The 22,136-nt window shown below is 45.4% G+C and overlaps 1 protein-coding gene across 1 annotated transcript in view; it reads left to right on the forward strand.

Moving 5' to 3' along the window:
- Positions 1-18,913, forward strand: part of LOC8038041 (AP-4 complex subunit epsilon-1) — a 31,138-nt gene extending 12,225 nt beyond the window's left edge. The window contains exons 13-20 of the mRNA XM_040206941.3: positions 8,683-8,777; positions 9,717-9,938; positions 10,332-10,424; positions 11,090-11,192; positions 11,965-12,097; positions 15,339-15,438; positions 17,840-17,902; positions 18,740-18,913. Coding sequence (XP_040062875.1) covers positions 8,683-8,777; positions 9,717-9,938; positions 10,332-10,424; positions 11,090-11,192; positions 11,965-12,097; positions 15,339-15,438; positions 17,840-17,902; positions 18,740-18,781 — 851 coding nt within the window. The 3' untranslated portion in view covers positions 18,782-18,913. The remainder of the gene's footprint in view (positions 1-8,682; positions 8,778-9,716; positions 9,939-10,331; positions 10,425-11,089; positions 11,193-11,964; positions 12,098-15,338; positions 15,439-17,839; positions 17,903-18,739) is intronic.
- The last annotated feature ends 3,223 nt before the right edge of the window (positions 18,914-22,136 follow it).

Raw genomic sequence — 22,136 nt, forward strand, 5'->3', positions numbered from 1 at the left:
GCGTATTCGAGAAAGATGGTCCTAGCAAAGAATGCACGCTTTAGCTAGAAAGCTGAACCTTCAACCTGAGACCAGAAATCTACCCTGTATAGGAACACGGACCTCCAGTGGAGCGCTTGGATCTCAAGTGCGGAGCCGAACGGATCGTCATGTCGCATGCAAGGTCGGAAGCGTGTGTCTCAAACTGTCGCGTGCGGCTATTTGGAGTGGCGTTCGGACTGTCGGATCGGACGTCGGACCGGACGATTCTGCCGTCCATGTGTCTCGCGCTTTACTCTCCTGGCATGGAAGAGGCAGAAGCATAGCTGCAACGGAAAAAGGGTAGCACAAGTGACCGACGACCGGTATGGTAAAATTGTGACACGCGGGGCTATTGTTCCCGAGCGTGCCGATAGCGAGGGTGACAGTCACGTTTAATGCCTCAATGCGGGGATCCTAAAGCCTGCCATTTTAACAGCTATCTTATTCCTCAATTTTTCGCCGGCCACCCCCGCGTTGAAAAATGCAACGTGACTGGCACTCTCGCTATCGGCGCGCTCGGGAAAATTAGCGCCGGGTGTCGCGATTTCGCCGCTCCGATCATTGGTCAGTTGTGCTGCTCGTTTTCGGTTGCAGCTGTACTAGGCTAAGAATTTAGCGACGGAAGTGGAAATACTGAGGGCCTTGAAGGACGGTGTCTCTCGACAAGTGATGGAAAGTTACGACGTCAAGAGAAGCAATTTGGCCACATACATGTAAATTGAGGCCAATATCCTACGGACTTTCTAGAGTAAGAAGTTCAACGCGAAGAGGAAGCGGCCTTGGAAGGTGGTGCACCCGAAACTAGAAGAAGCCTTGCTATGTTATATTGTCAGCGCACAGATGCGTAGCTCCGACAGTGCGAGTGCGGTGGAGCACTCGACCGTGCTAAGGAAAGTTGCCGTCTTCGCCCAAATGTCGTCCAGAAAGGAGGTGGTAATAACATATTTTTTCTCAAAATAAAGGTATGTCACAGGGAAACATTTTTGCGCAGTTTTCTTTGTCCGTTCGATATTTTGACTTTCGGATAATTCTGACATTTTGCCGGTCCCATGAGATCCGAATTAACGAGGTTTTACTGTACTGTCTACATCTGCCCTTCTTCGTCAGCCTCAGCAGATGCATTCCTCCCTTCAGGCTGCCAATAAAACGCCCATTGCAAACTACGGTGAGAGTTTTGACAATCAACATCGGAGAGTTTTCCAATGCATATTTTTAGTCGTAGGCATTGCCTGCCCGTGCTTACTTTCTCCGGCATTTCAACCTTGTTGATATGGTGAACAAGCATCTAGTAGAGCCAGCGACTAATCTCAAGGTTAAGGGAATAGCACACACTGTATCTGATACACGTCTTAGAAGGCACTAACAAGTAGAGTCGAGGTACAAAGCTCTACTTCAACATTTTTTATTGCTAATCCGTGCTCGTAACTCTCGACATCCAGCCAAACATGACGTGACCCGTCACATTGTTATGACGGACCAACCACTTTATGCTCGACCACGTCGGCTACACCCGGATTGCTTCAAGGTGACAGAACAAGAATTAGCCTACATGCTTGAACTTGGAATGATACACCCCTCATCAAGTTCATGGGCATCGCCTCTACACATGGTGCCCAGGCGGCACTTTGTGATTATTCTCTTTGTGATATATCAACTGGAGTGCCTCGTCCAGTTGTCCCTGTGGGATTCCCCCGCCAGGTCTTTAAAGCACTCCGTGGACTGTTACAGCCTGGCATACGTGCGACACAATGCTTCATAGCTGAACGTTTTTTTGGCATAGCATAAATGTGGACACCAGGGAATGGACCCACCGGAACCGTCCCTACAGCACCCGCTCATGGCAGTCATCGAAGGGTCGCCCTTCCCAAACTCCAGGTACCTACCTTTGCCGGAAACATCAGTGATTGGCAGGGATTTTGGGACCATTTTGATGTCACGATTCACAGAAATTCCGACCTCCCTCCCATCGAGAAATTTAAGTACCTCATGACATACCTCACTCACAACGCTAAGAGGGCTGTCGAAGGCATTCGTTTCTCGGAGCAGAATTATGACCTTGCAGTTCGTACACTCCATGACAGATTTGGAAGACGTGATATCTTGATCGACGAACATATTAACCAGCTACTGAATCTTCCGAAAATAAGCAGTTCAAGAAACGTCACCCAACTACGTCAGCTGTTTGACGCCATTCGTTTCCGCACAACGTCTCTAGAAGGCTTGAATGTTCCACCCAACAACTACGCGGTGGTGCTTCATCGTGTGCTGATGAGAGCTCTTCCCGAAGATCTAGCACTCATGTACCGACAGAAAATAAAGGAAAGTGCGACAACAGACAGCCCCAACGCGCTCGAATGGCACCCAGACGATCAAGTCAAGCTTATCATGACGTTTCTTCAAATCCAGATCGAGATTCGAGAGGAAGGGTGCATGGAACAACCTACTCGGGCATCCGAAGGCACACCACATCAGTCGAACTTACAAACTCAGTCCTTATCGTACAATCCATCTGCACTGGCACTGACCAACGAATCAGTTCAGCACCAAGTTCTTTCTTGTCCGCTCTGTGGCTCCGCCGAACACGACGTTCAGAGCTGCCAGGTTACACTATCGACCCAGGAAAAACGATTAAGGCTCACACAGACACGCTGCTGCTTTAAGTGTGCCAAACGGAACCACATCGCCCGTGCCTGCCGCACAGCAAGGAGCCTAACCTGTAACGCTTGCGGAGGGCACCACCTGACCATTCTATGCGACGTTTCCCGACTCCCTCAAGCTGCGGAGGGCATCGGCCAACCTGGGGAAGACTCTACTCCAAACTCTGCGGCAGTTATTAGTGCTCCAACGAACGCGGCGAAGCAAGGACCGTCAGTTCTGCTTCCAACGGGCCGAGTGTGGGCTTCTTCGCTCCATGAAAGAGTCCCTGTTAGAATATTGCTGGACAGCGGCAGCCAAAGAACTTTCGTGCGTCGCGACGTCTCAAAACAATTGAACTGCACAGCTCTCGGACACGAAGAACTCACCATATTCACGTTTGGTAACGCTCGACAACCTTCATGCTATCACTGTCGACGAGTTACCATCGAACTATGTGGTCGAACCACCGGCACACGAATCCACTTGGAAGCATTGGAGGTGCCAGAAATCTGCACTGTCACCAGTCATCCGGTCAACGAAGAGCTGCAAGCTCGACTACACTCTGAAAGCATGCTGAGCGCCGATATAGCACCGGAAGGTGTGCCATGCCCAAATGAAATAGGTGTCCTCATCGGATCTGACGCCTATTGGAAGATTGCCACAGGCAAAATTAAATGCCTCAGCGAGACACTAACGGCAGTTGAAACCGTCTTCGGCTGGACGATACAAGGAACGTATACCTGTCATTCTAGCAACCCACGAAGCACAGTCACCACCCTTTCTCTGTCATGTGAATTCTCCGACGACGGCAACGAGGATTTTGATCCTTCACAAATATGGCGCCGAGATGCCATAAGTGTCACCGATTTAGTCAACACTCAACCAATTGATCACCCAGCGCTCCAACCATTTCAAAGAAGCATAAAAAAGCGTGATCTGCGGTACGAAGTGCCTTTCATGATAAGTACCGCAGGCCTAGAACCAGATTGCAATGACCTCAAGAAACACAAGAGAGAGATTAGTACGATGCTACTCTCGGAACCAATGTCTTTGTGCGATAGCATCGTCCTCGGAGAGAGCGGCACACATAGTTTTATAGCCACGGAGGATGCCTGCGACAGACGGGTAAATCGTTAGGCCTCAAAAAAAACGGAAACCGCTTCACCGCAAGCTGTTGCTGCCCAGAAGGAGCGAACCCTTGCCCGACACCTTTCACCGACACCGACACCTTTTAGGCACTGTTCAGCAGTCAAGACTCGTCCATAACAAGCTGAAAATGCGGCCAGCTGCCGCGGAGCGTACGGTCAAGGAACACCGGATCTCCCCATCGAACGGAATGTCGGAACCGGCGGATATCGTGTGCTCAGCACGACCCAGAAAATTTGAGCACTGCAAAGTCTCGCAAGGGAGCGAGCCGTCTGAAACGGCCGACACCACGGATGTGTCCACAAGCCAAGAACAACATGATATGTCAAGAGTTGTGGGACTGCTATCAACAGACAAACAGACCGTTCGACAAAGCATACACAGTTCTAGAACTACAAAAGGTCGAGAAACAAAAGTAATACTGCCAGGTCTAAAGTGCGGAAGAGCGACTAAGGGAGAGTCGGAGAAGCCGGATTCGGCGTGCGTCAAAGAATCGCCAACTTCAAGCTTTTGTCACACCGAATTCGAAGGCAGTTGTCGGTCAGAAGGGACTTTGAAAGGCACACAAGCGGAGGTCTGCAAGGCTTTTAAAGCTGGGGTAACGGACGGTCCTTCACTTCCGAAAAGCAGAGGGGGCGCAGCATTTCCGGAGTTTACGCACAATCCGAACGCAAAGTCAATTGCCACAGTCCAAGCTGAGCAGAAAAAGTCGAAAATGCTAAAGAGAAAAGAGCTACCGTCCGAGGACTCCCAAGCAGATCTTCCAAGCACCGAACACCCAGCTCCTCCAAGGTGGTGAAAGGTGAAATGGAAAGACGTCACCAGGCGAAAGACAAAATGTGCACTCGGAGCTGGCGTGGCAGACGTCCACGACGACCGGGAAAGTCCGTGGGAGGAGTCTGGGCGGGACGACTTCTTGAGTGACGAGGGTCCAGAGGGAAACATCCTGGGCGAGAGATCAACAGGCCTGTCCAGCGGCTCTTCTTTCATGATGCAGCATCAACACCAGCGCCGGCCCGGCAGGATGTTGAGAAATAGAGGACGAGGAAGAGCGCGCGGACAATTGAAGAGCACGTGGGGCTTAGGCACCCGCAATATCAGTGTTCCATAAACGGCCATCCGAACAGGACACGTCTCGGGTCCCTTCCTCCACACCTGCATAGACAGATTTATGCATTGGCCAGAAGCAGGGGCATAGCCAGGGGAAGGGGCTTCAGCTCCCCCCCCCCCCCCCCCTTGCGAAATCCAGCCGACCCTATAATATACTCGTGCATCTTGACCCCCCATCCCTCTTTATCTGAACCCCAAGTAATGGACATGCCAGCCACCTCAGTACCTCCCGAAAAAAATTCATGGCTACGCCACTGGCCAGAAGCCTTCCCGATTTCCAACATCACAGCTGGTACCATCGGACAAGTATTCGTGAGTGGATGGGTGGCAAGATTTGGTGTACCATCCAACATAACAACAGATGGGGGACGGCAGTTTGAATCTTTATTTTATTACCTTGCACAACTTCTCGGTGCACAACGGATACACACAACATCATACCATCCCATCGCCAACGGCATGGTTGAAAGATACCATTGATCGCTCAAGTCGGCACTCAAGGCGCAGGGGGATCCAACACACTTGGCCAGACAGCTGCCTCTCGTTCTCCGTGGACTTCATCTGCGTTCAAAGATGATCTCAAGTGCATCCCAGCAGAGCTCGTGTATGGCACTACTCTTCGCCTTCCCGGTGACCTTTTTTACCCCGAACAACTGTAAAGTCAAGCCTGGCCCCGGAATGTTCTCTAGCGAACTAAAAGCTGCTATGAGACAAGTTCAGGCAGTGCAACCCAAACACTAACAAGGGGTGTCGATATATATGCCACAAGATCTCCGAACATCCACGCATGTTTTTGTCTGACGAGGTGCAGTTCGAAAGCCGTTGCTACTGCCATATGATGGACCCTTTCAAGTCGTGGAACGATGAGACAAGCATTTTGTCCTGGACTTAGGTGGTCGAACAGAAACAGTATCTGTTCGCCCACTTAAACCCGCCCACTTGGCAACGGTCACCATGAGTCACACATTTCGTCATATTTCTGCTTGCCAACCGTCTGCATTTCCTTGGCCACACACTATACACAAGCTCCGCCGTCGTCACGTCACATGGGCTACGCCTCTCTGCCACCTACTTTCCTGTGAGGGGTGCAGCTGAAGGGGACTATAATAGGTGACGACGATGGAACCAGAAGAAAACAGGAGCGTGAGACTCACGAGAACTCACATGGACATTCCGCTCCACATATCATTCGGAACCACTTCATTATTTTATAAGCATTAAACAAGTCAAACACTCATCTACACTATAGAAGTTCATAGAAGTCAGAGCGCTAAATTATTATTCATGCCATTGAGTGGCAAAGTTAGGCTGCCTAGAGTTTGGCCGTGCTGAATCTCGAGGAAAGATTGGCTAAAGGCTGAGCGGCCAACGAAACAACGTAGTGTAGTGGGCCATTTCTGTAACCACGTGACCCTTGGATAATGCAACGTTGTCAGATCAGCTTCCAATAACCGGCTACTTGTGCCCACTGTGCAGGTGGAATTTGCTTCTGGGGTGACTTCCTTTTCTTTTTTCGGCTTTGATTTTAATATCTGTCCCCTCGTGGCTGAAATTCGCCAGAGAAAAACCACAAAGCAGAATTTGGTTGTCTGAATTTTAACAACAGCGATGGCATACTTTTACGAAGAGGTAAACTTAAATGTATTTCAAAAATTGTTTAGTGGATTTTAAGTTGTTAATTCGCTAATTGTCATTTTACACTCGTAACCAGACGTCTGCCGCAGTCGCTTATGTTATCCTGAAGGCAGCAGATTTTTGTTTGAAGTGCTCTTAGTGGTTGGTGAAACCCCCTTTTGAATTGCAGACAGCTTTTTTTATTATCGGTAGCCCTATCAGGATGCCAACCATTCATGTTACTCTATCAGTTTCTGATTGTGAAATAACTACCGTATTTTCCGGTGTATAAGACGCACCTGTATATAAAACGCTCCGCCGAAATTTTTGGAAAATATGCGTGTCTTATACACCGGAGAATACTACTTGGAAGGCAAATAGGAGATGCAAATAGAACCCCTTAGAAAATTACGTAAAAAAAAAAGCTTAAGCACCTTTTTTTTCTCTTTAATATATGGAAAACATTGGAGATGTTTGCTTGTGATGCCAAACATTGACTTATTTACTCAATTTTATTCTTTATACAATACTGTCCTTTTCTTTTTTGCAACCCATTTGTGCACCATGGAAATATCAGTGGAATAGAACTCTGCTTTATATTCATAAAAAAGCACAACCTTACTGAAAGAATCCTGATTGCATGCAATTGGCATGGTGTTCATTAACAGTCTCATCTTGCAACATGAGGCAAACTAGTCCACAGTGGTTCTGAAATCATTTTTAACTATAACATATTTACTTCATATGAGAGGCAAAGTTACAGACTTGGAAGCATTTTCTATGGTATGTGTAAGTTTCCCATAACTGAATAAAAAATAAAGGTTTGTATAAAATATGATTGATATAATTGACAATTGTAGAATTCAAAGAGGCCTTGAAATCAGTTTCTCAAAACTCCTATCAGTTTGCAGTTAAATACTCCTTTAGAGGCAACTCTAGCTGATTAGGAGGTGCAGTCTCATTTCGTATCACAAAAAGATTTAAATGTAAAAAGGAACTGCTTTTTTTTAAGAGCAATGGGAAATCATACCTACTGTAGTAATTAATTAAGCATTTTTGGTATGTGAACATTGCACATACAAAAAACATGTATGGCAAATTGCTAGGCAATTCTGTTGGATATGTGAAACGTTCTAGCATTACAGACATTTAGCGAGAGCTGCAGCTTGTGGTTGCACCGATATGCAATTGGTGTCACGTAATGCCAATTTCCCACTAAATTGACATTACGGGGAAATTGAATTGGCGTCGAGGTTAGTGACACTAATTTTCCTGCTAAATCTAGCTGGGAAACTGAATTCGTGTATAGGTCACGTGACATGACGTCATGGTGACATCATCTTCTTTGCTAAATTTAGATGGGAAATTGAATTGGCATTGAGGTCACATGATGTCAATTTTCCCATTAAATCTAGCGGGGAAGCTGAATTTATGTGTAGGTCACGTGACGTCAATTTTTCCGCAAAATTTAGCGGGGAAACTGAATTTGTGTTGAGGTCACGTGACGTCACTTTTCCCGCTAAATTAGCAGGGAAACTAATTTTGTGTTGATATCACGTTACACCAAGTCACTTAAGGTCATTTTTCTCACTAAATTTAGCGAAGAAACTGAGTTGGTGTTGCGGTCACGTGACTTCAATTTTCCCCCTAAATCTAGCAGGAGAACTTAATACGGCTTAATTAATCCCTCTTCACGAAATTAAGAGCACCTATATCCATGTGACATTATTTTCCCCGCTAAATTTAGCAGGGAAATTTAGTTGGCGTTGAGGTCATCTGACGTCAATATTTCAGCTAAATTTAGCAGGGAAACTGAATTTGTGTAGAGGTCACGTGACACAAAGTTGTGTGACATAATTTTTCTGCTAAATTTGGCAGGGAAACTGAATTGGTGTTGAGGTCACGTGGCTTCAATTTTCCCGCTAAATCTAGCTGGGAAACTGAATTTGTGTAGAGGTCATGTGGTACGAAGTCGTGACGTCCTTCTTTCTGCTAAATTTTACGGGGGAACTGAATTGGTGTTGAGGTCACGTGACGCCTATTTTCTCGCTAAGCGGAGAAGCTTGCTCTGGTTTCACTTAATCCAGCTTCACAAAATCCGGAACAACTAGCCGAAGAATGTTTCACAGTAAAAGAAGTGACTTCTTTGTGCAGGAGAATCTGTTGTCCAGCAGATTATGCCACATGTGCTTCAGGCAGATCTCAACCTCTCAAGAAACTGCACATCAGCAGTGCACTTCATGGCTTGGGTAAGCTCCCAGAATTTGTTCTGCACGAATGGCACTTTTTTTATTGCAAAAGCATTGGAGCAAACCAACGTCATCAGCTTTGAAGCCGTGCCAAATGGCACCTAAAGTCCCCTGTCCCAATGGAGTGAAGTGAAGCCGCAATCTGATGGATAGGCTCCCATTGGCTGGCGCGCATCCTAGTTTCAAGAAACGAGGCTCCCATTGGCTCTCGTGCGGTGTAGTTCCAAAAAACGCCACCAGAGAAGCCCTCTCCATGGTTGCGCAGAGTACGCAGCGGCTCGGCCGCCAGTAAGAGGTGCGGGCCTGGCTGCACAGCCTGCTCGAGCAAACTTCAAAGAGGCTGCACGGCCAAGCTCAGTGCAGCGCAACCACTTCACGAGAGCGTGCCCTCGGCCGTCGGCCGCTACCTCGGCATTAGCGAAACGTGGCCGTCCACGCCACTACACCGCAGACGAACTAAGGGAGCGGAAGAATGACATTCATGCTTTCGCATCCAGAACTCGTAAGAACTGCTTAGGTGTCCTCGGACTTTTTACTTCAGCTTTCAGCATTTATTGTAAGCTACTGGTGCTTCTGTTAGGAAAGAGACAAAGCCATAAGATTGAAGTAGTAGTAACCATTGCATGAAAATAAAGTTTGGTTCGATGCATTCTGCCATTTGACTCGTTTATCGTAAAACTGCGACAAACTGCCGAAGCATTGGTTGACCCTGGCCAGGAGCCTGAATGTCAGGATTCCCAACTAAATACTGATGTATTGCTTGTGTTCCATTTTTATGCTGTTTACTGCCTGTCATGGCCAATGGTGTGCATTTTAACCCCCCAGTACTAGTACCATTGGGCAGCTAACTGTAAAATAATGCATCTAGCAGCTATTTCTCCAGCGTTTATCACAAAATATTATAAACTCATTCTCGTAGTAAATGAAAACATTTTGCAGGCATTGGGGGAAGTGGCATCGGCATCATCAGTCTGCTCCTTGGAAGATGCACAGCAACGATTAATGTTGCTTTTGGAGCAGCATAGTCAGCACAAGCAGCTTTCGTTGCACATCCTCTGCTCCCTCTTCAAGCTGACAATGCTTTCTAAGCAGCCACTTAAGGACGACCAACAGCTTTTGTCGCAGCTATTCGACAGGGCCCCAAATCTGCTCATCAAACAGGTATTTTTAGGCTAGAAGTTTCTGTCGTCTTCGTACAGGGTGGTTAAAAATCAAACTTTTTTTAGTGCTAAGTTTAATGCTGTAGTTTATTATTAGGAATTAGGTAATCACTGACCCAAGCTAAAAAGAAAGCTTTCTCCAAACTTCGTTAACATAAATTAAAGAATACACAGGTTTCTGATTGAGGGATAGGCATTGTCACATCTCAGGGTTCAAGTGTCCTTTGATACATACTAGTTTACTCTCGCATCATGGTGCATCCTGGATATATTGTTAGCCTTGCACCTTATCCGTGGATTTCCGAAATACAAATTTTAAACCGCAGCTGCAACGTAGGTGTAGAGAGAGGTAGTGTTATTGAAATTGTAAATGTAATGCTCAAAATCGTTTCAGAGGTTGCGGGAGCTTTTGAATTTGAACAAAGTACTTTCGACGGGACAGTGCAATGTTCCTGCAATGTCCGACTTCAGAGAAGATGAAATCAAGGTGAAGCATTTTCGCAGTTTACTTCAAATATGATTTAATAGTTTTTTTTGTTTTTTTGGCTTCATTGTTGTGTGGCCAAGGTAAACTGAAGTGGTGTTGGAGAAAGTTGGAGTGTATTAGGAGTGGCAGAAGTTAATTGTCTGTCCATACAGCAAAATGTATTTAATTAGAAGCCTTATTGGAAGTGTGCAACGAGACAGTGGCACCATGGTGCGGCAGCATTTCGCATAGAACATGACTGCGTTTATTATGGGAAACCCTAACCTGCGGAAAGAGTGTGTATAACCAATATGGGAAGCGCTGAAAAGCTTTTACGCGTCTGCATACTTTCCATCCTTCTTTCATTGTATCTTGCCTCCATCTCATAATTTTTGTCGTAAAATAAGGCCTCAGTGCTTGACCTTATCTTTCTTTTTTTTAACTGCATTTGTTAAAAGGCAAATTCACATGAACTTTAGAAAACCTATTTTGAAAAATTGCAAATGGTGTCAATGCTTGTCTAGATCAAAGAAGTCAACCGTTAAGCTTGGGTAGCTTTATTTGTCTGCATAATTGGCACTAAATTTTTCTAGAACTTGATTGCAGTGCGAGCTCTGTTATGTCCGTCATTCCCTTTCTTTAACTTGGAGGTAATAAATAATCATTTCTGTGTTTTTTTGTTGCAGGTGGACACAACATTGTCATTCTTGGATGACTATGTTTGTAAAGCCCTCGAGAATGGCGCAGTGCCGTACAGGTCAAGAGCACTTCCATTGGTGTCATTCGAAGGTGAGGGAGCTACCTGGTATTTTCTCAGGGACTTTTTATAACAGTATGGAATACTCATTTGTTTAGTCTTCCTTTAAAAGGCTCATAAAATTAAATTTGACTTACCATTTGCCAGGAATGCTGGGTGCTGGGGCCTTTTTCAGTGTTGTGTGCAAACACCAAAATATTTTGTATTGTGCTCAGTAAAATAACTCGCAACAAATGCAGTTGGCCTCAGTGGCTCTGACATGAAGCACCAGTCTACGGATCCCTGGTGGCGGGTTTGAATCCTGGCCAAGGTTCTCACAATCTGAGGGAATAAGCTCATTGCAAAGTGCCATGTAACCGAGATTTTGGTTGCATGTCAAAAGGTTCTCAGGTGGTCTATATTAATCCTCAGTCCTTCTCTGGAGCGTGCCAATTGTGCTTCGTTGTTTTGGCACATAAGACTCCAACATTTGACTTGACAACACATATGTCCATGGCATCTTTACTATATCTTAGCATTCAGTCTAAAATGTTGAGTTGCATTTCATAACTATTCTTGTCGTCAAGGGGCCCATGAAGTTCTACACTACAAGATGGCAGAACCCACAAGTCTGGTGTATAAAAAATGTATAAAATAAGCATGCAAATATTCATAACATTGGAGTGAATGTTGATTGTGTGGTGGCATTTGACAAAGAAGCAAGGGAGTCCTGATGCTCTAAGTATAGTTTTCGAGTAAAAAGAGTGTGCATATTAATGTGACAATGTCACCATGTTAATCAGTTGCTCTTCTTCTATTTCTCAGATATACCAACGTCATCTTCCCAGGCAGTCTTCTCAGAAGTGGGAACCTGTTCTTCTCGGCATTCAACAGCCGATACTGACGTTTTGTCTCCCGAATATTATTCCTTTGCTTCGGAAGTTGTGTCAGATCAAAGGTGGGAACCTGAAAGCAATATTCCTTGATATTCGACATTGTATTCTATGTAGAATAAATGGGCGTTCAATTTATATCTCTGATGTTGAGCTACTTAAGGCAGTACCCCTATTTTAGTTGGTGGCACGTTGTAGTTAAAGGTTTTGATTTATTTGCAGTCCAGCATTCTTCAAAAAGGTATAAAAGCGTACATTTGAATTTGGCTACAGTTAGCACTTTTGCTGTTATGCCTTATTTTGATATACAGGGTGTCACAAAAGAAAATTTACACGGTCTTTTTTACCGCAAAAATAAACTAGGCATCGCCGAACTCTCATTCTCTGCCCAAAGGCAGAGCTAGAGGTCACAACCAGATGCCTAAGTTTCAGCCCGATCCGATAACTTAATCAAGAGTAATAAGTGATTTTCTGAAAATTTCATTGGGAATTAAAATGGCGGCCGACGGAGTTTTCAAACACATGGGGCTCTATGGCACCAGAAACCGAAAACGGGCAAAAATGGGCTCCATTTTCCCAGTGAAATTTTCAGAAAATATAACTTTTGATTAAGTTGTCGGATCGGGCTGAAACTTTGGCATCTGGTTGTGACCTCTAGCTCTACCTTTGGGCGGAGAATGAGCATTCGGCGATGCCTAGTTTATTTTTGGAGTGAAAAAGACCGTGTAAATTTTCTTTTGTGACACCCTGTACATTACTGAAAGGCTACATGAAGTGCTCATATTTTAATTTTTGTCAATATTCATTTTCATTCTTACTGAACTTTCATGCTTCGACACCATACTCATTTGTCGTTTAGTCATCATTTTTAACACATTGTGGTTATACAAAATGTAGAACAACAGTAGAAAAAATGTTTAACAATAATACCTTTTTGCTTGCCTCATGCTCTATAGAAATTTGCGATATGTTACAAAAAAGTTTTAGTATTAGTACAGTGTAGCCCATAAAGAAAGGTGTAATCACACTGACTATTAAAATATGACGACCAACCAATCCCTAAATCAGGGGCCCAACGTTTCGAAACCGGTTCGGCGCTGCTTCTTCAGGGGCGACTATGGAGGAAAGGAGCAGCAATCTTTTTCTTCTATGACGGAGGCGAATGTGCACGATTTATCTTCTTCCTCTTTGATCGTTTTTTGAAGACACATGGTGGAGTCCGTTCACATACACAGATGGCAGTGTGCCAAGAGACCTATTAATGTCGTCAAATCCGAAGTCGACAACACCGCCAGTCGCAGGTTGATACGAAATGCCGGCCAACCATGCGCATCAGCGTCCCATACATCAAGGGAACAAGTGAAGCGCTGGCACGGGTGCTAGCAAAGAAGGGCATTCAGATGGCCCACAGGCCAATTTCAACCCTTGGATGCTTTATGACACGACCAAAAGATTGCCCCCTAAAGAGAAAAGCATAAGGTGTGGTGTACGAGATTCCCTCGCGGAGTGCCCGTCCTCGTACATCGGGGAAACAAACAACTATCATGAACGGATTCGTCAACACAAGGCTGATGTGCGCAACTTCGATCAAGAGCGCAGCGCAGTTGCTGAACTCTGTGAAAAAAATGACCACCGCATTGACTTTCTGAACATTCATATCCTGGACATCGAAACTAAAGGCCCGTTCACACTCTTGCGACTGCTTGCGACCTCTTAAACCTGGGTTCCTTAAAACTTCTTAAACCAGAGAACACACTGGCGCCATCTATTGGGAAGCAGTGTAAACTCGGCGGTCCGGCATATTTTTTTTTTATTTCTCGCGCAATATCTTTTTTTTTTTGGCTCGAAAAACTTTTGTCAATGTTATAAACGAGCCTTTCTATGGGTATTACGCACATTTGACCTCGAAAATCCCGCAAAACCTTCGCTTTTGTGAAATGCAGTTCTAGGGTCACCGCATAGATGGCGCCACAATGTCAGTGTGTTCCCTCATTCTAGAAACATTTAAGAAGTTGTAAGAGATCTCGTCTCTCTCAGTCGTACTCGGTCGCAAGAGTGTGAACGGGCCTTAATCCTCGCCGAAGGCTCTTCCTTGAATCTGGGCACATTCAGACCACACCAACAAACATTAATAGGTCTCTTGGCGCACTGCCATCTGTGTATGTGAATGGCTCCACCATGTGTCTTCAAAAAACGATCAAGGAGGAAGAAGATGGGATCGTGCACATTCGCCTCCATCATAGAAAAAAAAGAAGATTGCGTCTCCTTTCCTCCATAGTTGCCCCTGAAGAAGAAGCCGAACCGGTTTCGAAATGTTGGGCCCCTGATTTAGGGATTGGTGGGTCGTCATATTGTCACGAATGACAAGTAATGAGGCGATAATAACTGAAAAAACTAAACGTTTAATGGAAGAACTTGGGCCTAGAAATAAAAAAGGGAACAGAATAAAGCAGAGCGTCGCGGGCGTCGAAGTCGGCGTGACAGCAGAGTCGGAACGCTGGGGCGAAACTGACCCCGGCTTGCCACGCGGAGCTTCTTTTGTACACGCGTGGGCTTCTGGAACAATCGGCGTAGAAGGTTCGGCGTGGTTAACTTTCTAACCTCGAATCAGCATCACGGTTTTCGAATTTACCAGAACATTACGTTAGAAACAACAAAAATGCGTCTTCGTAGCCGGGAATCGAACCCTGGCTTTCTGCGCGGAAGGCACGCGCAATAACCGTTTGGCCACGAGCGCGCTGCCTGCTTGGCTACCTGGGCGCGCGGCTATATTTTAATAATTATTTCTCCAACCAGACAGACTTCTGTCTAGTGTTTACTTTTAAACCACAATGACTCATTGGCCTCCAATGCCAACTATGTTCCCCTTCTAAAGGTATATGTGGAGCTCCTTGAATAGTCTGCTGTTGTCGTTCCGTCTCATTCTTTCCACATTGACACCATTGATAATGTTTCTTGTGTTGGAGACAAAATGTTTGATTAAATTGATATTTTTGTTAAGCCAAGTCATTGGAGTTTGTTTTATAATTCATTCGGTTTCAAGAAAAAAAAATTGAAGGACATTATGGAAAATGTGCTACTCTATATTGTGTTTTACAACCCCTATTCAGCTTCTAAACTTTGAGAAATGAATTGTGATCCCTTGTTTTGTATTTACTGGGACTGCCAGATTTTGCTGACTGCTGTCCTGAAAGAGTATTGGTGGTTTACTTTTATGGTTACATTTCATGCAACAGTGCTGAGCAGGTGCAAATAGCCATGTGCACCACAGTTCTTCATCTGCATATAATTCTGTTGCTGTTCCAGTCCTGTAAAACAACAGCCATGGTCTGCACTTGGCAGGAAAAAAGAAGTAAAGGATGTGCATGCAGAATTGCCGAGCACAGCTCCAGAAAACACTTCTAAGGTATGCCTCTTCAAAAACAAGTGCTACCCTGTGGTGTAGCCATGAATTTGTTTCGGGGGGAAGGAGGGCAGAAACCTTCTTGACCTAGGGAGCGATTGATGTGGGGGGGGTTATCACACATGTGCTTATTATATGGGGGGACAACTTTTCTTGGCAATGCAGTAGAAGGTACAGGTACACATTCCCCCCAAGCATCACGGATTTTGGCCAAGCAATGGCCAATGGCTGGGGATGGTATTGTGGCCAATGGCCAAACAGGGGCCATTCATAGGCCAAAGTTAGGCTGATGGTAAGTGGCCATTGGCCAACGGCCAGAGAAAGGCCAGTCATCGGTCAATGGCTGGCCGTTGCCTGGCCACGGGCCAAAGGACCATTGCCAGTCATCGGCCAATGTTTGGCCAACTCTGTGCTGCTTGGGCCTTTTGCATTTAGAGCTCGATTAAAGCTGTGCACGGGCTCTTCTCCTCTCCCCAGAAATGCCAAGAAAAGTTGTCCCCGAGTATAAAGGTTGACTGCATTTCCAACAGGAGCATCAGCCCCATAAGGCCTCCCCCCCACTCTCCCTCCCCCTTTTTCCTGGCTACACTACTGATGTAAACTACTATACTTGTGGACAACTTCCAATGCCATTTCAGAAGTGAAGAGAGCTCATGCACAGCTTTAATAGGCGTTCAAGATGAGCAAGCGCACTTGGGGCCATGGTTTTGTCTGCATAGCTGTTGAAAGTTGTCTGTGAGCATAGTAATCTGGACTGTGTCTGACTAGCAACTTTCTAAGACGTCGCTTGTCGAGCTCATAATAAGAGGACCATGAGACAAAAGCCGACATTGGAGATGTGACTTTTTGCTGATGTGATTATGTTATAACTAGGGTCACCATTTGGACTTTCTGGTTACACTTCCAGCTTCATGATTTATTTATTTTGCTGCTTCTGAGGATTTATTGCGCCATTGCAGCAAATCTTCCGCTCCAACTCCCAGAAGCCTGACTTAACAAGGGTTACCTAGGTTGATCATTGCAAAGAGATCGTTCTCCTTCATAATACATCTAGTGGTACCGGATGTATCACGTGCATATGGCTACCATTAGTTTGTATTGAAAATACAACAGTAGCTCACGGGAAAAGACAAATATGAGCCTCATTTCCAGTTTGAGTTTGTTCTTCCATATGCAAATAAAAATCTGTGCTACCTGTTTCATGCTGTATGACCATGAAGGATTTATTTAGCTGAGCACTTTTCAGTCAAAGTATGAACATAATTTTATAATCCCTTTAAATGCCAACTGTTGTCATTGGTTATTGCTTTACTCTGTTTATAATGCTACTTTATGAAGGTGTGTGATCTTTGTCCAGCATGAGTGTATAATTTTCTTGTTAGGAAGCAATTTGTGACTTGCATTTGCTTTTTTTATGACCAAGAAGAAAATGAATTATGATGGCTTTAATTTAGAGTCACCTCTAAGAATAATGATCCTCATAGTGTAACAAGAAACAAAGAATGTAAGAACAGGACGAGCGGGTTGGTATAGGATAATTAAACTTGAGGAAGAAAAAGAGAAAGGACGGACAACCTTTTCGGTTGCCCGTCCTTTCTTGTTTTCTTCCTCAAGTTTAATTAAACAAAGAATGTTTGCTACTTTTACAGATTACGAGATATGCACATAAACCCTCAGTACTTATTATGTTTATGGTATACATTGGTACCCCTATAAAACCACGAGAAAGGTATGGTTTGATTGTATAGAAAAGGGAATATTATTGTTATCAGTTCAATTATGGAGTAACAAAGAAGAAAAATTCAGTTAGTGAGATAGCCATTACCCAAAATATTTTGGACAAAACATTGTATGTTTTTTTGACGAAAATAATATCTGGAGAAGGGGAACAAGAGGGACCAAGGGAAAACACAAATCTCCAAACACAGCTAGGTGACTGGTGCGCGACCGATAAAAGCCACCTGGTCCGGGTATCGAACCCGGGACCTCTTTATTTCCAGTGAGCTAACCAGGGTTTAGACGTCAGTAGAGCAGACAGGGTTTATCAGCTGCCACCAGTCTGACACCAAAAAGGGTGAAAGGCTTGCATTTTAAGGTTATGATTATAAGGCAATTAAATGCAAAGGTGCAAATAAGCTGGAACAGAATGACAAATTATTTTCGTCATTCTTGCCAAGCTCGCTTGCACCTTTGCATTTAATTGCATTATAATTTTTCCTTGTTCTATCTGGAAAGTGAAGTAGCACAACAAGCACATCTATTTTTAGGACAAGCATACTACCTGAGGCGACCACCTAGTGATATATTTAGTATGTTAGCTCTCAAATAGCATGTGTTGATGTACCTGATTCTTTCAAGTTTTTCTGACATTTTGTGTGCACCTTTGGTTCATCTCATCTTTCAGAACCCCAAAGCAGAGGATGCAGAATTGATGAGGTCTTTATTCACCTCCACTCAGTCAGTAATGGTAAGGAGATAATGTTTTTCCACTTTGTGCACTTGGTTATTTATTTTTTATTTTCAGGATGATCATGTATCACCAGCTCACCTGTGTTATGACTTCCTTGCATCGTGTGATAAAGGCATTTGTTTTTATGACCAAAGAAACCTAATCTTGTTTCAAGTCCTCTATAAAATTAACACTTAACCATAATGGGAACTCAAATAGCTTTTCTTCGATAGGTGTCTAAAAGTGAGCTTTGAGATAGACCAGCAGTAGTTTTGACAATATCACTCTTGCAGAAGAGGTATGAAATAAAAATCCTGCAAGTATAAGTCTTCTTAAGCAGCTTACATATGAATGAAGGAGGGGGGGGGGGGGGTTACATGTTTCTAAGTTTTGTGTTGTGGTGCGAGCAAGGAAATCCCAGCTTGCTTATTGATGGAGGATCATGAAAGTTGTGTGTTAAAATTTTAATCTTATCTATAGTTTACTTGTAAGTGCAGCCAAAGCTGCAAGCATGAGCATGCTGCAGCTTTGGACTATGGACTATAGTTGCCATTGGCTAGTTGACTAGTTCTGATAATATTTTTTTTCTTGTTTTGTTTAAGGTTTTACCTTTATCTGCACGTTTCACAAGCTCCCAAAGAAAAACAGATTAGCTGCATGGCAGATGTTACTTTTCAATATAAAACATGTATGAATTCAGGGGAAGAAGTGAAAGAGGTTGGGAAGGAAAAGATTGCTGCTACAGTTGACACAAACCCTTCCTTTTTTGCATGGTTGGCCTGCCGGGAGGAGCCAAACTAAAACAGCAGCTTTTGGGATTTTAATATATGAGGAATATCTTTCTGGCTTTTACAGGTACCTCCCCACAGTGCAGGTACTCATTGTGAGGGAGACTAAAAGAGGCTGCAAACATTTCTATCATCATGTAAGGCCGAGAGCGAACATTCTGATGCAAGAAACATTCAAAGGATTGAAGTGAACAGATCTCTTAGGCACTGTAATAACATAGCGCACAATAACAAAAAAAAAAGTTTTTATTCTTTGAATAAAATAATAATCGACAGTGACTGTCCATAACTGTTGTAGAAATAGGTCATAATTCCATAAATAAGTGACAAAAAAGAGCTAACAAATCTCTAAACTTGGCTCTGCCTAATCCTGACCAGATGTTTTTTTTTCCTTTTTGCTGTTTTGAGTTTTATTGATTAAGTTCGCGTGTTTCCTTGTTCACGAATCACGATGCTCTTGAGGTTTCTTATACGGTGGGTAATTTTATTACGCCATCAATATCTTGTGCGACATAAAGAAGTTGAACCAAAGTAAATGACTGATATCGATTCACGTAAACTAAATACAAGCGCTGCCAAAATATTACCCTAATGGGAAATTGCTATCCACCTTAAAACCGATATTTAAAAATGCTGCCATCAGCAGCTCAGCGGGTTGGCTGTTAGTCGAGCAACCATGTGCCCTGATGTCATCTCTGCCACCTTTTTCGCCTTGTTTTTCTGCCTCGTTTTCAGCCGTTCCAGCGTACAATTTCAGCTTGTCATGTCTTAACGGCCGTAGTTTGTAAGTGCTCCTCGACGATCGCGCACAAAGATTATTGACTTTCTGCTCGTTCAAGCCCGTGGTGGTGTTGAAGCTGTCATTCACTGGTGGCCACACTTTAGTCTGTCCCTGCTCAGCGCGAGCTTACGTAGACAGCATTTTCCCCTCCGCTAAGCCCTCTGCAGCGAAGCAGCCGCTACTGCGCCGGCGCGCCGATGACCTTGACTGTAGAGTTCCGGCTAGCGTAGCTGGTTGCGGAGAGCGATGCGGGACAGCGGAAACGATCTACGAAAACTCCCTATTACCTTCTACAACGCTTCTGCAACGTGCATTGCACAAAACCAAGATTGTAGTTCTCAAAACGACATTGGTGGTCGCAGGCGGGAAGAGCGGACTCGCTCTTCCCGCCTGCCACCACACTCACTTTGTTGTCTGCTAGGCGTAGAGCAGACGGCGCCACAGCGCTTGCCAATTTTCGCTGAACACGGTTTCGCAGGCGCCTCTTAGGCACAGATCGACTATTAGCCGTCTTTGCTTGTCTGATATCCTCGCCATAGAGATCTGCATTCTAGACAGGTGGTGCTTATTGGAGCAGATTGCTGAATCGTTGTGACATAAAGCTTATACATTTTTTTTTAGGAACAGTTTTTTTTTAATCTTTTTTATAGTACACTCTAGCTTTAACAGTATACGCGTTCGCGAGCCAGTATGAGTGCAGCAAGTGTGGTACAGAGAAAGACCGATGACTGCAAGTTTGTGCGAGAGAAAAAAAGTAATCTGCCGTGATATATAGAATTAGTGGCGTTGATTATCCTCAGCCCGTCAGACGTATATCCGTGAGCCAGAGAATCAACCACCGCGTAAGAGGCGCCCAGAAGACCGTGGGCGCCTTTTACGTGGTGGTTCGCTGAACATCACACCTTGTTCAGCGAACATTGGCAAGCGCTGTGGCGTTGTCTGCTCTTTGCCTATAGTAGGTTACAGGTTAAAGGACCCATGAAACGAATTTTGGGCTGGGGTAAATCAATTTATATTGGGATTTTACTAATAGCACATCGTTCAGTGGGCCAAAAGAACAAAGGTAGAAAGTCAGAAGGCTGACTTTCGCTACGAAAATTTGCAAAACATAGCGGACTACTTCGTACCTCCTTCCCTTCGTAAACTCTCCGCCTTTTCACTGTGATACATCCCCTGGCCCCGCAGCGCGTCACCGGGCTACTAGCCACCATAACCGGGCCCCTGCAGCGCGTCACCAGGGCCCAAGCGCACGTCACACAACACCGGACCTCACTTAATCCCTTTACCCCTAAGCTGACATTGCGGTGGAAGCTACGCGCTTACCGTACCAATCAGCCGTCTTCCTTTCATCACCTGACCTCATTCTCTGCGGGTCGCGGTATGCGCGAGAGAGCATGATCACGTGGAAAACGTGTGGCTGGCCCAACGAGCACGTAGCTTCCACAGCACTGTCAGCTTCGGGGTGAACAGGGTGGGGAAAGCAACTAGTCGGAATTTTGAGCGACGGGCTAATCTTTTAGGGGGACAATGGCTCTGTCCGCAGTGGCGGATCCAGGGGGGGGGGGCGGTGGGGGCGATCGCCCCCCCCCCCCCAAACGCCTCGCCAGGCGACCTCCCCCCCCCCCGGGGTTCTTCGTCAGCTCGAAGAAAAAACGTAAGCAATCGACGCGACTGACAAAAGATTAAAACAGCGGTGGGTGAACGCGCCTGCTGGGCGCTTCCAAAGTAAGGTTTATCTCCGTCAAGGTCACGGTACGTCTTCCCGACAGGGACGGCGCCAGGAGTTTCGAAGTGGAGAGACAGTGGGGAGGCGCACCAAATATCAGGGTCCTCGACTGCAGGCACGCTTCCAAACAAGGCCAGCACGTCGAGCACGGAGGGAAAATACCCTCAACATATCTAGTCCCCTTTCTCTCTCTCTCTCTGTCTTCCTCTCTTTGGAGGTTGTCTGCAAAATATTTGTGCCCTGAAAGCTCCCAAACGCAGACGCCAAGCAGCCTTCCTCAAGGGTACGATCCTATACACAGCGTATTATCCTTCCTCTCTAGTGGCCGCCTTTTCATTACTTTCCGTTTGATGGTTTGTTCGTTTTTCTGGGCTTGTCTTTTGGTATGTCTTTTTTGGCTTGCTTTGAGATGCTGTTGCTCACGGGCTCACTAAAGGTATCTTATTGGCACGGTGTGCTCATTGCCAAGGGAAATGCGGAGGGGACGTACCAGGAGGAGACGTTCCAGGGGGGGGGGGGGGGGGATGTAGCTTGTACAACCAGGTGACCAATTGCTTTTCTTCTAAACTGAGAGAGGAAGCAAATGCTCTGGGTACGGCGTAGTCTGGGTTAGGGAGCCTTGATAAGCGCACATGAAGGCACCCTAGTCTGGGTGGGAGCTTCTCCTGAAGACGCTCCGGACTTCCCCACGACCTTGGCCTAAACTTAAGCCCGCTTTCGTCCTCGCCTCCATCCCTCAGTGAGGATCAGCGCCGCAGCGCGGAATACAGAAAGAAGCCGACGAGCGCCAGAAGGGGGAGATCTTTCCTCTAATGGGCTTCATACTGCCTGCGGTACGACTTCTCGTGGCGGGAAGCTAATAAAAGAAAGATAAACGGTACGACCACTCAAAAGGCTGGAGGCTGCTTACACGGGGTCCTCAAGCCGACGCCGTTGGCATTTATTTGTATACAATGC

Source organism: Ixodes scapularis, unplaced genomic scaffold (assembly GCF_016920785.2).
Source record: "Ixodes scapularis isolate PalLabHiFi unplaced genomic scaffold, ASM1692078v2 PGA_scaffold0__279_contigs__length_252992795, whole genome shotgun sequence".
NCBI classification, from domain to species: domain Eukaryota; kingdom Metazoa; phylum Arthropoda; class Arachnida; order Ixodida; family Ixodidae; genus Ixodes; species Ixodes scapularis.